The sequence below is a fragment of the Mus musculus genome, chromosome X, assembly GCF_000001635.26.
Source record: "Mus musculus strain C57BL/6J chromosome X, GRCm38.p6 C57BL/6J".
In the NCBI taxonomy this organism is placed as follows: domain Eukaryota; kingdom Metazoa; phylum Chordata; class Mammalia; order Rodentia; family Muridae; genus Mus; species Mus musculus.
Genome location: NC_000086.7, coordinates 133,668,247 through 133,683,738, shown reverse-complemented (window position 1 = coordinate 133,683,738; position 15,492 = coordinate 133,668,247). Strand labels below are relative to the sequence as shown.

Genomic DNA, 15,492 nt, shown 5'->3' with positions numbered 1-15,492 from the left:
TATCTGACACCATCTGAAATACACACGTCTGTGAATCAGAGCTCCCTGAATATGTAACAGCCATGCAATTATTGTTTCCCTTTTACTATTCTCTGCATTACACAAGTTAGTAGACAAATGCTAACCACACATGAATATCAATCAGGTGCCATAAAAGAGCAGCTGCAATGCCTCATAAATGCTTTAATCCTGTTACTACTGAAATGGCCATGACTTTTCTTTCCTTCAGTACCAAGTCACTTCAGATGGGAGAAATGGAAATTAATATTGCTCTTACCTTTGAAACCTGTGACAGCCACTGGCGATTTTTATAGGAGAAAAATGCAGGCTCAATAAAATTTTTATTTATATGGAGATAATGACAGAGGGGACTCTTTTTAAGCCATTTTCTCAGCATAAAGTAAATGCATAAGACCCTTACCATGATGAAAAAGAAATCAGCTTGAAGTAGAGATATTGAAGGCTTTGCCACTTCTTGGTGATATATGACTAGAAGTAAGAACTCTTTCTGAGAGCTTGCCAAGGAGATCATTAAACAAGGAAGAACATTTGAATTGAGAAAAAAAGTGCAAATCTCAGTGCTCTCCAACTTCACCCAAATGTGTATTTTATAAAGCACTCTTCCTTGTGATGGCTTGCGATTAGTGAAGTACAGTTTAATTAAATAATTGGTCAATACCGAATGGGCCATGCATTGAATGCCTCTGCTGAATAATTGGATGGGGCATTGCCAAACTTACCCATCATGGGTAAACAAAATGACTAGAACTTCCCATTGATTCAGTAAACAGATTAGAAAAGAAATGTAATCCTAGTCCTGAAGTTTGGGGAATTTTATCTGTCCCTTGGCCTCTGTATCACCAATTTGCCATCATTTCAAGGCAGACTGGACAGAGAGTAAAAGGGTGAGGTAAAGTGATTGCTTATGTCTAGGTAGATCCTGGGGACAGAGCAATAATTTGCCTTGGTAGATATGGGTAGGTAGGCAAACTCCCCATCTGCTCAGCCTTCTTAGAATCACAAAGTTCAGGAGAAGCCTATGCGTCTATGTGATTAGGCAGGGTTTTCTAGTTCTGAAATGCATTCATTTATGAGACTTGTGAGTTGATCTGCAATTGCTGCTTGTATTGGGCTCCTCTTTTTGTATTCTGACAATTAGCTTTGTCAAGTGAGAGAATACAGACACATTCTTTCACTTGTAAAGTCCAACCTGTATTCTTTATTATCCTTATTGTTTTGCTGATTATTACTCAGAGATTGAATTCTCAGACAATAAGCTGAAATCATTATGTGCAAAGTAATACATGACATTGAAAATCTGACTACCTTTTAACGTATTTCTTTTGACAAGTCTCTTAATGCTTGGTGTCTTTGGTGCACGTTCCTGGGTCTGTGTCAGTGTTAATTAAATTGAGCTTTTTATGTTCCAGTTGCAGCACAGCTGCTTGTAGGTACACCTGAATGGAGAAGGATGCTGAATGCACTAACCTTTAAATTCCTTTGCAGTAATTGTTTAACCATCACTTGTCTCCTCGGCTGTTTTATAAAAGGACAAAACAGCAAGTGTCTGCATTGCATCTCGGTTTCTCCCAATAGTGAGGAGCAAGACAAAAAGGCAGAGGAGAAAGTGAGCCTAAGGGGAAAGAGGTAAAAAGGCATTTTCCCCTCATTCAAATGGGTTTGGCTATCAGATTTCTCTAGGAGAGGAGGGGGAAGGGTGGAAAGTAGAAGGGAGCTGGGCTAGGGCAGGGAGGAGGGTGTGGGTGAGCAGAGTTAGGTGCTCTTAGAGGACAGGGTGTGAACCTCTACTCTAGTCTAAAAGTGATCAGTTTAATGACAGAGGAAGCTGATTCATGGTATTTGCCACATTGCAAATTCCTGGAGGCATTGGCAAGGGTTTTTCTTAATCCCCTCCATCTCCTTTTCTGTTAAATTGGCACTTACTTTGTACCTTACCCAGTACTCCCTTTAGGTTCCAGGGCAGCATCAGATTTGAGCATTTTCATGCTCTCCCCCATAGGCTCAACTTTCCCCACCCTCACCCCTGCTTACTGGCCACTCATAAGGAAAAATTTCAAATTGAAATATGAAATTTTCTTTGGGAAGGGTTGGTGGGAGGCGGGAGGTTAGTATGTTTAATATGCAAACTTCATGGCCCTCAGCTTGTTTTCGCATGCAAAAGGCACAGGGAGAAACACGATGATGTAATGCGCCAGAATAAGGAGCTGGAGCAGAGATGGGGTGCAACCCTCTGGGGTACTTAATGTTTATTCGTCAGTACATGGTCTGGGAAGGTGTTATCTATTCGTGCTGCCTTTTCTGTCACATAGAATCGCTGAGTACTCCTATGGGCATCAAAAGAAATCAAGTAAGAAGAAAAAAATTAGTAAGAATGACATCCGCCTTGTACCTCGGGACGTGGAGGAGACAGACAAGATGAATGTTGTCAGTTGCTCCTCCCTTACTTCGTCCCTCAACTATTTCGACTACCACCAGCAGACACTGCCCCTGGGCTGTCGTCGCTCTGAGAGCACTTTCCTGAATGTGGAGAACCAGAATACCCGTAACACCACTGCCAGCCACATCTACCATCACTCCTTCAACAGCCAGGGCCCACAGCAGCCAGACCTGATCATCAATGGTGTGCCCCTGCCTGAGGTGAGTGCAGCTAAGTGGTTCGGTGGGGGTCTTCCCAGATCTTCTAGAGCTGCTTACTATCCCATGGGACACTCTGGAGGCACATCCCTTGTCTAAGTCCATTTTCACACTCAGCATTTGCTAATAGCCCTTTTTGGGACGAAGAATAGTTATTCAACATAGAGGGCGTTTGTGTAAGGAGTGATGTTGGGAATCTGAACTCAAATGATTTGAGCCTTGATGTGCCTTCATAATGTCCCAACATAGTAAAAGATTACTTCACCTGTTGCTGATACGCATGCTCAAAAGCCAGTACTGCCAGCTTGGAGACTAAAGCAGTTTAGGTTTGCCAAGCAGTATTGAAAATGAATGAATTCCTTTTTCATTTCATTTTCCTCCTGTGGTTCGGAATCCTAAAGGCACTCCAAGTTTGGCTCTTTTGTTCTCTACCATCTATCCTGCTGAGACTATGGTCAGTAGGATACAAGCAATAAAGTTTTAAAAGTCACATTGCTGGTTTTTAGCCATTCTGGTAATGTTTGACAGTTGAGGGGGTTGAAACTGTTACTAACATGAATATTGTATGAAGCAGCCATGCATTTGAATTAACTGTTTCCCTTCAGTTTGGGTGTTTTCCTGGAGGTTTTTTTTTTTTTTTCCAAACACAATATGGCCAAATGTTTGTTGGTTATTGAAATAATCTGGGAGACTAGGGTGATGTGCCAGTGATGGTGATGAGGTTGGGGGAAGAGGAAGCTATAAACAAGTCCTTAAGTTGGTTTCATTTTCTATGAAGTGCTTAAGTCCCTCTTTGGTTGGAAATTTGTTAATACTGGGAGACATGCTCTCTTTCTAGTCACTCTGAAAGCTATTATTCCTGTAGATTTCAAGTGGACTTCAACAGTTTTTCAGGGTATTTGTATAGGTATCATCTCATTAGAAACTGGCAATTGTTTATCTTGATAGAGTCCTCCCTGGTGAGAGATAAAACAAAGATTTAGAGATGCTGAGGAACTTGCTCAGACCCAGAAAGCAGATCACACCGAACGGGAGGAGTAGATCACCTTGCTCTGTACTTCCTAAGTGTTTGAGTAGTACTTCCTGCCTTTGCAAATGATTCAGACTGATATAGCTAGGCAATCATGGGAACATAAAATGAACTCATTGTTTGTATCAGTTTTGTAGGGCAAAAGGTGCTTAGGTCCATTTACATTGTTTCATTGCATCTCTTATTTCCTCGAAAATAATTCCTACTAGAATTAAAAGCATGGAAAATGAAGTTTTCTTTTCTTTTTTTTAACTGAGCAGCTCAGCCAAAGCACCAGCATTTTGAGTACATAACTCTATAAACAAAGAGTTATTGAAAGTCTAGTGTTATGTCAAGTAAATTCAGTTCTAAGTATTAAAGACCCTTATCAAGGCTAGGGCCTCATAAACTACTTAGAGAGATACTGTGGACCTCTAATAGTTCAGCAATGGAGATGGAGAGGTAAGGCTTTGTAGTGGATTCAAATAGATCATGATTTTGAATTAAGGTATCACCTTTTACCATGGAAACCTGTTGGATCCTCTGTTTCTTCATCTAAAACAATGGGTAAATTATTATGGGAACTTTTCAAGGAAAAATAAAACATTACGAATTGTAAAGAGTGTGTGATTTACAACTGTCCCTAAAAAGGTAGAATTTTGTTTTAATTGAAAATTGAAGAATTACCATTGGCAATGGACTATTCACTTGAGCATGTCTCTCCAGTCTCTATGACCAAAGAGGAATTTAGGCTGGTTCTATGTAGATAATAACTACACAATGCTGTAACCAGACTATTGATTTATAGTAATCCTTGAACAATGAAGTTGAAAATGCTAACATTGTGTATTTGGTTGCTGGTTTGTTATTGTTCAGGAAGGTGGACAAAAGTATTGAATTCTAAAGATTTCATGATCATTTTACAATCAATTCAAGTTCCTGAGAAAAGAGAGCCATGCTATCTATTGAGTATGTGAGAGAAAAGGGAGATAGTAACTATGATTTCTTGGTTCACCTAATACCTTGGTGTCATTTCTGAGTTTCTCTAAGGGCAGGAAAACACGGAATTTCAGGAAGCTGGTCTTAGTTTTGATGCTTTCCCTGACATTCAAAGCCAGATACCCTCTTTGTCCAACAAAAGTGCACTGATCTGGTGTATAAGGTTAGGCTGAGATTTTATGTGTATTACCCAGTCCATCATCCTAGAAAGTTCATAGTCACGCATCCGCCAAGATGTTTAACCTGTATCCATCATGAAGTTCTACATAGGGAAAACAGTACTTCTCTTTTTCTTTCGTATTAGAAACCCCTGAGCTTTTATTCAACTGACATTTGTTCAGTGTGTGTTCCTTATAAGATACTTCTCTATGTTCTGTAGCTCCAGAGACAAATAAAAATAATAAAAAAATAAAACCACAATGAATGCAGAGTCTAAAGAGGTCAACATGTAAACAGGTAGCCTTCATGTGGGATGTTAAGTGTTACTCTTCCGTGCCATGGAATTCCTAGAATAATAATGCTCTGATGTATTTCCTACCTTTATAATTTTCCCATTTATTAACTAATCCATCCAAGAAACAATTCACTTATGAAGCAATTATAGTACAGAATGATACATGCTCTGATGTAGAAAGTAGATGATTCTATGGAAATTTCTCTTAAGTCATATTATGACGTTAAAGTTATCCTTTATATTATTTCATGAAACTATTTCTATTTGTTATTTAACTCAACACACTAGCATTTATTGCATGTATAGAACATGCCAAATATTGCATCTGCTGTTTGTTAGTGATGCAAAGATAAAACACTTGATCCTTGACATCAGAAAGCTTAAAAGAAAAAGACAATTCAATTCTAATTCTGAATGGTGTCCCTTTCCTAAGCATATGATGTGTGACATTCTTTCTCTTCAGATTGGGACCATTAGATTCTTCTGCTGTGTTACCTTTTATGACACACACTCTTTATTATTTGAACAGTGATAAAGCTTATTTGAAATAGCAATTAGACAAGTACAACTCAGAACCACTGTGCTTGCCCCTTGCTCCTTCCAACTCCACTTCACTTTGAAATGGATCACCACTGTATTAAATCAAATTACTAAGTACTTTTATAATGTTCAATGTCCGCAGCTGTGTAGCAGATAGCTTGTAGATTCCAAATATGTGTAAGAGGACAGAAACTTCTGCTTTCAGAGTGTTCACAGTGTAGCTGGGGAGCCAAGATCATTCAAAGGATTCAACTGCTAAGGAGGCAACACAAAGATAGCCTTAATCACCTGTTCCTTTGTATGCTACTTAGTATTTCTCCTTCCAAGGCAACCCTGATATCATTTTTATGTAAATTTGCTGCTGAGCTATCTAGGCTTGGAGCTGAATTGAATAAAGGTGGCTTTTGTTTAGGTGGTGTGGCTCAAACCAAGAGCTAAGTGCTTGCTAGTCAAGTGCTCTACCACTAATTACCCTTATCCTTGAGGGTGACTTCTTTTTTTAAGTCTGCAAACCTAGTTACCTTTGAATGGTGTCAGGTATAAGGACCTGGAAATGTGGTGTTGAATGTGCTTAGGTGGGGTTAGGTAAAGGGATTGGAGCACTGGTCTAGAAAATTGGAATTTCTTGTACTGCAGAGATAGCCTCCTATAGAACGAGAAATGAATATTTTCCTGTCTTCTGCTGTTGCTTGGGATGTCAGCCACAGCAATTTTAAGATTTTGTATACAAATGTGAGGAGGTAAAGTGGAAGGTGTCTTTACTGTTTGCAGAAGGCTTTTGTAGAATTAGTGATGCCTTGTACCTTTTAAATATTTTAACTTCAAAGGTGAGGTTCACATTCTTTGGCATCCTAGTTTATATAGCTTAGAGAGTTTATTTGTAAATGAGATTGTGTGTGTAGCTGTGTGTGTGTGTGTGTGTGTGTGTGTGTGAGAGAGAGAGAGAGAGAGAGAGAGAGAGACAGACAGAGACAGAGACAGAGACAGAGAGATATACACAGAGACAGAGAGATCACACACAGAGACAGAGAGAACAGAAGAAAAAAGAAAGGAATTTGAAAAGAAGAAATATATTAGGTTTTCTTAGTTTGGTAATATTTTTTCTGAATTTTTTTCTGAGAATCCCTTAATGTGCCAGGTTTTTTTATTCCGTCTGATATTATGTAAATGGAAGCAGGAATAGTGGGTGCTTCTGGGTGCTAAAGTATGTTTGTTACTTATTTGTACATTAGTATTCTTGTATTGCCCTTTTGCTCAGTAGGGGCTCTGGTCATTAGAAGGAGCAAATAGAGCTCGTGTTTTTCCTATAAAGAATTGAGATTTGGGTAGTCTGTCTCTTTTCACATTCAGGATGGTTGAATAGTCCAAATACATTTAATGTTTTGTGAGACATTTTCAAATTTTAGTTTTAGATGCTGAATGGTTTGAGGCTGACAATTCTGCATGAGGGAAATGTCCATAATGTCTATAGAGATGCAAGGGATTTCTGTTTTGGCTTACCCTCAATCTTGAATTTTCTTTTCCTTTTTCTTTTTTCTTTTCTTTTTTCACTTGAAACCATTTGGTGGCAAACTATAGCATCTTTGATGTGAAACGTGTGTGTGTGTGTGTGTGTGTGTGTGTGTGTGCGCGTGTGCACACACACATGCATGCTTGCTTGTTTTACTCCAGTTGTTTGTGAAACAAATTTTTAAGTTGTAATGTAGCAGAGGAAGAATCTGCGAACAGGGGTATTTGTGGCAGGAAGCAAAATGACTGCTTCCAGTTGTCCTACAAAATGTCTGAATTCATGGCCATGTTATGGCAGATAAAGCAAAAAAAAAAAAAAAAAAAAAAAAAAAAAAAAAAAAAAAAAAAAAAAAAGAAAGAAAAAGAAAGAAAGAAACCCACCATCAATTAGGTCTTGAAGAAAAGTTAAAAAATGAATGAAATATCTCAGCATTCTTTGTTCCTTAAAGCAAAGAAGTTAGGAATTTGCAATGACTTGAGAAAAATTTTGGATATGGATAACCACAAGCCAATCAGACAGACAACAGATCCAGAAAGGGATAGAAACCTAGTAACTATGATGAAGGTTGCTTGGCTAGTATGGATACCACACAGTGCCACTTGCAGTTTTAGATCACTAAATTCTAAATTTACATCACTAATGCTAAAACCAATAAACATTTCCTTCAGTGAACTTAGTTTAAAAAAAAAGACGTTTCCTTGTTATTATGGGATCTTGGACTCATTGAAGTCATATCTATAAAGGTCAAAAGAAATCCCGAGGCTGCAGGATGAAGTACCAGAAAAGAATGCATTCCGGTACCACCTTTGGCTTTCTTCAAAACTCAAGGGCTCTACTTCTACTAGTGGGTATTCTTGGGCCACCCATTGCCTGCTGTATGTTTACTGGGCCCATTTGTTTCACATCTAGCTGAGGTAGTGCGTCTCCCAGCGGGCATCAGCTAGCAAGATGTGTTCCAGAATAAACTATTCCTCTGTCGTCTCCACGCAACTGCTGCAGAACTGAGTTAGTTTACATTAGTATTTGCTAATTTATTATTATCATTCCTTATTGGCAATTAACTGGTTACCTGAGAGATCATCTCTCTCCCTGTACACCTTCACTAAAGTTGAGCTTAGCCACAGTGCTTGCTAATGATCCTGAGTTTTTTCTCCTCAGGGATCTGGAGGCAGGACATTTTCCAGAGAAAGCTCTGGGGCTTTGGAATGCCTCTTATCACAGGACCATTGTGGTCGAATCTGCTTTTCTTTTGTTAGTCAGATTTACCAAGTGAAAGGGCAGTCCCCTTTCCTCCTTAACTTGCTCTGCTTTACTGTTGAATCCACATACTGGGCCCAGGTTGATGTGAAACTTGACGTGTAGCAGATAGCTTATCAGGAGTTAAAGGGATGAAAAAAGTGGAGTTTCCTCCTGGGGAAAAAAAAGGACAGAGACAGAGAGACTGAAAGAGAGAGAGAGAGAGGGAGAGAGAGAGAGAGAGGGAGAGAGAGAGAGAGAGAGAGAGGGAGAGAGAGAGAGAGAGGGAGAGAGAGAGAGAGAGAGAGGGAGAGAGAGAGAGAGTCTTTCATTTATGGCCCTGCAGTATACCTGCAGGTACCTGCTTGGACTTTCAGATGTTGACACCTCTGCTTCTGAGTCTTACTTTCCGTGGCTTAGGGAGACCGAGCCTGGCTGGATAGTGTCTCAGATGTAGATAAATCAAGGCATCGGTCTAAGAGTGCTGTATCTGAGAGGTGGGAGGCTTGTGCTGGAGCAGCCATTTCTCCCCACTGAGAGGAGACTGGATATCTTGATGTGTGACTGGCTGGCCTTTAATGTGTGCTTCATTTACTTCAAACAATTGAGAGGTTTGAAGTGAAAGTCCCAGAGGGTCAGTTGTTTGCAGAGGGAAATGCTCTTCAAGTTTCATTTCCTGTTGAGTATGAGGAGTGATTTTTGTGTGGGCTGCTTAGTGGGGTCACCAGCTTCCAGTTTACTAATGCCTGCTTGTGTCTCCCAGTGGAATGATGAGCAACAGGCTGGTCACCGGCTTCCCGAGAAGAAGCTGTTTTGGCTTTCATTTAGTGTTTTGCTTAAAACATTGGCTGTGACCACAAAGCGCCATAGAATTCTTGACGTAGTTCTTAGAAGGGACTCTATGGTGGTGAAAATGTGGTTACAGCAAAGCAAATGTCCTGGACTTGGTGGGTAGCTGTGTCATCATGGCTCCAGGGAGCCTGATGAAGAAGAGTCCCAAATTTTAGCCCAGCCTGGCCCAGAGTGTGAATTAAATACCATCCTAAGCAACTGAACTGAATTCTCATCTCAAAATACAAAGTAAAACTACGTATGTTTTACTGAGTTTGTAGTCCACGGGAATACGGGAGACCATCTCTTCATTGCACAGTACCTCCCACCCCAAAGCAATTTGCCCATGTTCATAGATTTGTGGCCATAGTAGACGCCCAGGTAGCTCTTCAGCATCCAAGTGCATTCTCCTTTAGAATAGAAAAACACCCATCAGTCCTCTCTGGGAGGATCTACAGATAAACCTTTGTTGGGAGGGGCATTCCTGAAAAGCTGATAGAAGGTGAGTGTTTGTTTTGCAAATTAGACCCTTTGTTAGCTAACCCTGGTGGCCTCTGTGTTTAAAGAAGCCCGTGGTGGATTCCTTCTAAAGGAAAGGATCCTAACCGAATATGAACATCAACTCTTAAATGATTTCCTTTGGAAGTCTGGAATTTTACCTATTTTGTTTGTTCAAAGTGGGGCTCATGACCCTGGTAAGGTTTACATGAGCATTAAAAGCTGGGGTGAATATCCCTGATTCCCTTGGGAGGTAAGTGACCCTAGACTTCTCACTGGCTAATTTCTGGTTGAGTTTCGCTTAATTAAAAATCCAGTTGTGTAAAAGGGTAAACTATATAGAGTCCGGACCAGACCGATTCATGCCATTTACATTTAACAAATGTTAATATTTATTTGCTATGGATCTAACCCACTGAAATAAAAATGGATTGCTTCCCCAAATACAGACCTGTCTTTTCCCTCCCACTACACTCTTTCTAAGCCTATGGTACAAAACTGCCAGGAATGCTTTTAGTTCTAGAAGAGACAGTATCTCTTCTAGAGTTAGCCCCCCCCCCCTTTTTGATGTAGGATGTAAAAGCTTCTTAGGTCAATGGGGATTTCCTGCATTGAGTACAGCCTAGAAATTACTTTGAAATATGAAAGAATTCCTTCATAATTTTTGTTTAAATTGAGTATTTGGGAAGGGAGAGAATGGATTTTCAGATGAAAGGAGACTGGCGGGCGGACAGATAAGTGTTAGGAGCAGCCACATGAGACTTGTGCATATTTGAGACTTAAACAGACAAGAAGTTTGGTGTCAGGCCTGTGTGCTTCGTGAGCCTGGCATTAGTGGACTAGACCAGAGTTTCTTGATGTCAGATGCTTAAGCAATGTCTTCATGTGCATAGTCTTCTGATGCTCCATTAAGCCTCTGAGTGCCAGGGTGGCCAGTTTTCAGCTTCTCCCACTGGGCCCCATCTGGTTGTTGTTCTGTGGCAAGCTGCTCTCCTTCAGCACCACCAGTAACTAGCCTTGGCGGCCTCACATTTTAAGATTGTTTGCTCCTAAATCTGATTTCCAGAGCATGAAGGGCACCTTTTTACGGATTGTACTGTGTTCTTCTGGACAAAATGGAATCCTTGTGTAAGCTGGGAGGGAGAAAATTTTAATAGAAATGTTAGATCCTTCTTTACCCTGTGTGTGTGTGTGTGTGTGTGTGTGTGTGTGTGTGTATGTGTGTGTGTGTGCACACGTGTGCATGCACGTGTGCCCGTGCATGTGCTTGCTTGTGTGCCTGTGCTAAGAGACACATATATGATTTTTAGGTCATCAGAGCTCTCTCTTCATCATTCTCTTATCCTCTGCTAATTGCCTATGTGAGAAAGTCAATGCTATTGCCATAATGTGAGGCCAAGGGAAAACCTTTCTGGGATAACTTTTAATTCAGAATTTTGAATGAGAAACTGTCAAATAATCACTGTTGCATGCAGATGTGAAGCTCAGCTAAAGTATATCCTAGAGTGACTGTGTTTAATTCTTTGGAAATTATTTCCCGAGGACTGTTGTTCATTTTGTCGTTTTTTTGGAGTTTATCTTTGTTTAAAGCCTTCCTCTCTCTCATTAATTCCCATGGTTTGATTTGAAGAAGTCTGACTGGTTTAGCCTGCTAATATTCATAGGTAATTTGTTATAAAACCATTTCTGATGAGGATGCGTGAGTATAGGGAGACTGCCTGCAGTCAGAGGGATTGGTTTAACCCTTGAGCAATTTTTTTAATAAGTAAAAATCTCTGTGCTATAACATTAATATTTGAAATGTGACACCTGGGAGAGTGTGGATGCATTTGGCTACAGGTACCACTTAATGACTTATTGGAAGACTCCTTCTTGGTGTTACCAACCACAGAGACTGAGGTGAAGACATGTGCACTCTATGCTTATAAGACTGGCATTGCTTGTAATTTTTTGGTACTGATCACGTCTTCAATCAGAGCTTTTTCATTTTCTCAAGGATAGATTTTTCAAGTGACCGAGTATGTTGATGGTCACATTTGTTCCTAAGAGCTTAGGAACGAGAACATGTTGACATCAGTATTAAATAATGATGTTTCCTTTTCATAGTGGGATTTTACATGTTTTTTTTTTTAAAAAAAACGATTTAAAGTAGCTACTGTGTTTTTTGAAACAAATATCAAATTTTACAGAAGAAACATCAATTTTCTTGCTTGCTATTGGGATGTGTGTTCTTATACCCCTAGATCACTCTTTTGAATTTCACCTCTACTGGTATTTCCTCAGAAATGGAAAGGGGGAGGGTGTGCTTCATTGAATAACAGTGCAATATGGGGATGCTCGAAGTGGAAAGAAAATGAAATTGCTTTTTCACAAACTATGCATCGTGTGGTGACATGCTAGAGAAAAGTTGTTAGAAGCTGGCACGCTATCAAGGATGTGATGTTGGTAATTATTGCTTGGCATCTAGATCTGATCATCAGGTACCCTCAAGGCCAGATGGTGGTAAGTGGAGAAAAATCTGGAACTGCAAAGGTTTGTGACTATACACTCTCATAGTTGGGGGCACCTGATACAAATGTATTGGAAACTGACAATACTTTGCCCTCCTAACTCTGTGAGCCTGGAAAACTCCATCAGTATACTTCTTTCTAGAATGTGACTGACCCTGAGCCACTGTATCCCCAATGATGATGCCCTGCAATAGGGACTAGTTTCTCTAGTAAAACAGGTGAAAACAAAATTCAAATCCTCACAAAAACAACTTGCTTTTTTGAAACTTCTTATTAGTAAGGAATTAAGAATCTAAGATACAGAGCCGGGTGTGGTGGCGCACGCCTTTGATCCCAGCACTCGGGAGGCAGAGGCAGGCGGATCTCTCAGTTGAAGGCCAGCCTGGTCTACAGAGTGAGTTCCAGGGCAGCCAGGGCTACACAGAGAAACCCTGTCTCAAAAAAAACAAAAAAAACAAAAAAAACAAAAAACAAAAAAAATACAAAAAACAAAAAAAACAAAAACCCAACCCCCCAAAAAACAAAACAAAACAAAAAAACCCCCCAAAAAACTCCAAACCAAAAAACAAAAAGAATCTAAAATATAAAGAATTTTGAAGAATCCAAACAAATACCAACTTATACCAAACCTGAACTAATATGAAAAGGGACTGGACTGGTGAATCCCCAGTCTTCCCTTAACTCGTCTCAGGGCAATTGTATGGAGTTCTGCAGCAATGGTTTAAAGACCTATATAAAGCTGATTGCACCAAGGTTGGAGTAATGTTACTTTTGTTGGTTGTATTGAGGACAAGGGGCTCAGCTATGGCCAGTGACAGTGTAGGCATGGCTCTGTAGCATTTAAATGAAGATAGCATATTCTATATGATCGTTGATGAGTGCATCATTTAAGTATGTCTTTCAGTCTAATTCCTATTTTTCCATAAAGGCAGAAATGAGTGCCCCCATCTCCTTTTACTTAGCATGTACTTGTTTGTTCTAGGATGAATCAGAGATGGACTCCTCTTGCCTGATCAAATAGGACTTTGCAGAAAGGGCAGATTCCTGTATCTATAAATTCTGTTGATGATTATCACCCTACCTAAAAATTCATAAGCTGAAAGCCAGCAAGCTTTTCTTCTAGAGCCAGCTATTCCTGAGAAAGCTTTATTTTTTGTAAACTGATAAAATATCTAACCTTTTATACCAACAAAAACCAACAGTATGGAAATAAGCAACTTTTATTCCATTCTAAGGACAATTTAACTAAATTATACAACTTCTAATACAATTGTTTGAAGCTTCCACTTGGGAAGTTTTCTCATTTTAATACCTTGCAGCTGAGATAAATATTTTAGCTACGTGGTGTGCATTTAACAATATGTCTCCCCAATTGTCATTCTTCCTGGGATTTGTTGGCATGATCGGTAGTTCAGCTTGGCTTTGCTCATTTTGTTGTTTGCTATAGATGATCAACAAAGAGCCAGAATTCAATAAAAATGTTTTTTTTTTTTTGTGGTGTTATTTTTAATTTCAGTCCCTAGGAGGAGGCTAACTTAGCCTTGCAGAATCAATACGGGGCACTTGGGGTTTACTTGAGAGCCAAAATATTAGGTAGATTTTTCTTTCAAACTGGATATTATTCCAGAATTATTAAAACCAATACATGTAGGAGGCTGGTAGATTGCATTCAGCAGGACTTGGGCCATTGTTTGCAGTAACACAACCTATTTCAGAGAGTCAGTGACTACTTCAGGGGTTAGGGAAGTTAGTGGATAACAATGTGGAAAGTGGTGTTCTACTGAAAACCTCGAAAGAATCATTTTCAGTAGTCTTTTGAGAGACAGGTCAGTTGTATATCATTCCTTTTGTACAATGTCAGCTGTTTATTGACTATCTTTTGCTCCAGATGAGTTTAGCTCTTTAGTGGTTAAAGATCCCTACTTTTACAGGATATTCACTTGTTTTAGATAAAATGTGGCCTGCTATGATGATTTGCTTGTATAGTTTAGTGAATGGAAGTACTGTTTAGTAGTCAAGATTTTTTTCAATTTGTCTTGAAAGCATGTATCCATTCACCAGGCACTAAATATTTGCAAACGTTTTTTCTTACCCTTCTTCTACTCAACCTGGAGAAATAGAGAGAAAGGATAGGAAGTGCTTACCCCCATAGCTTAGATGATCAGATGTTACTAGATAGTGCTATGTAGTTGGTTGACAATTAGAAAAATATTTTTAAAAATACACATGCTGAGAAAAGATTTTATATTTATATAGCAATTAAATAAAATATATTTATTAACTTTGTTTTAGAGCTTTATTGGAGTTATTTGGTAAATGGAAATCTTACATATGTGAGGGCCAGAAGTTGGTATTGTGGTGTCTATACATGCTGTGAAATGATTTCCATAATCAATCTAATATTTCCACCATCTCATATATTTGTCACTTTAAAAATAGTGAGAACACTTAAGTTCCTGGCAATTGTTAAGAGTACAATACAGCATTGTCAGCTACAGTGACTCTTCTGTATAGCAGACACTTCGAGAACATTTTTATAGTCAAAGCTTGGTACTTCTTGGTTAATTTCTTCCTACGTTTGCTAATCCCAACCTCAAGCAACTACCATTCTGTTTTGCTTCTATGAATTAAAAGGCTCTATTTTATTAATCCATTAACCCTTCAAATATTTGTGGAATGCATACTACATGCTGGTCACTACTCAAAGCACTGGAGCTATAAACGTGAGCAAAAGACACTTCCAGCTCCCACTGAATTTGCATTTTTATGAGTGGAAGCAAACAAACAAACAAACAAACAAATAAATAAAAATTTGATGGTCATGCCTAAAATTAAGAAAGTATAAGTCATATGTCCTAGAAGCAGGACTATTTTAGGAAGGTAAGAGAAGATATCTCAGATAAAGGGACATTGCAAAATACCCATATATAAAAATAACTGTTACAAATCAATAGAAAGGCAAACATCAAGATATAAATATAAGATGGACACAAATAGGGAATTCATAGAGAATCTATAAGATGTCAATAGATGTGAAAATATTTCAATTTTAGCAATCAGATAATAGCCATGGCATATGAAAATATTTCAGTTAAGTTAATCAGGTAATAGAAATGGAATGACACTTTAATTTTTAATTGCAAAAATGATGCATGCTTCTTACTTAAGAGATCAAACAATACAGAAGTGTAAAAAATATAAGCTAAAGTCTTCACAACTGTATCCCCACAAACTTATCACTTTAAACAGT

At 39.0% G+C, this 15,492-nt stretch overlaps 1 protein-coding gene across 6 annotated transcripts in view; it reads left to right on the top strand.

The window, feature by feature from the left end:
• The window catches only part of Pcdh19 (protocadherin 19), a 106,185-nt gene that overhangs the window by 5,306 nt on the left and 85,387 nt on the right, over nt 1-15,492 (top strand). For 2 of the 6 annotated variants that reach the window (NM_001105245.1, XM_006528556.4), the window contains exons 2-3: nt 1,507-1,647; nt 2,331-2,658. The exons of 2 other annotated variants lie outside the window; for them this stretch is intronic. In NM_001105245.1, the coding sequence (NP_001098715.1) occupies nt 1,507-1,647; nt 2,331-2,658 (469 nt within the window). The remainder of the gene's footprint in view (nt 1-1,506; nt 1,648-2,330; nt 2,659-15,492) is intronic. 2 more of the 6 variants (NM_001105246.1, XM_006528557.4) reach the window with 1 other exon arrangement.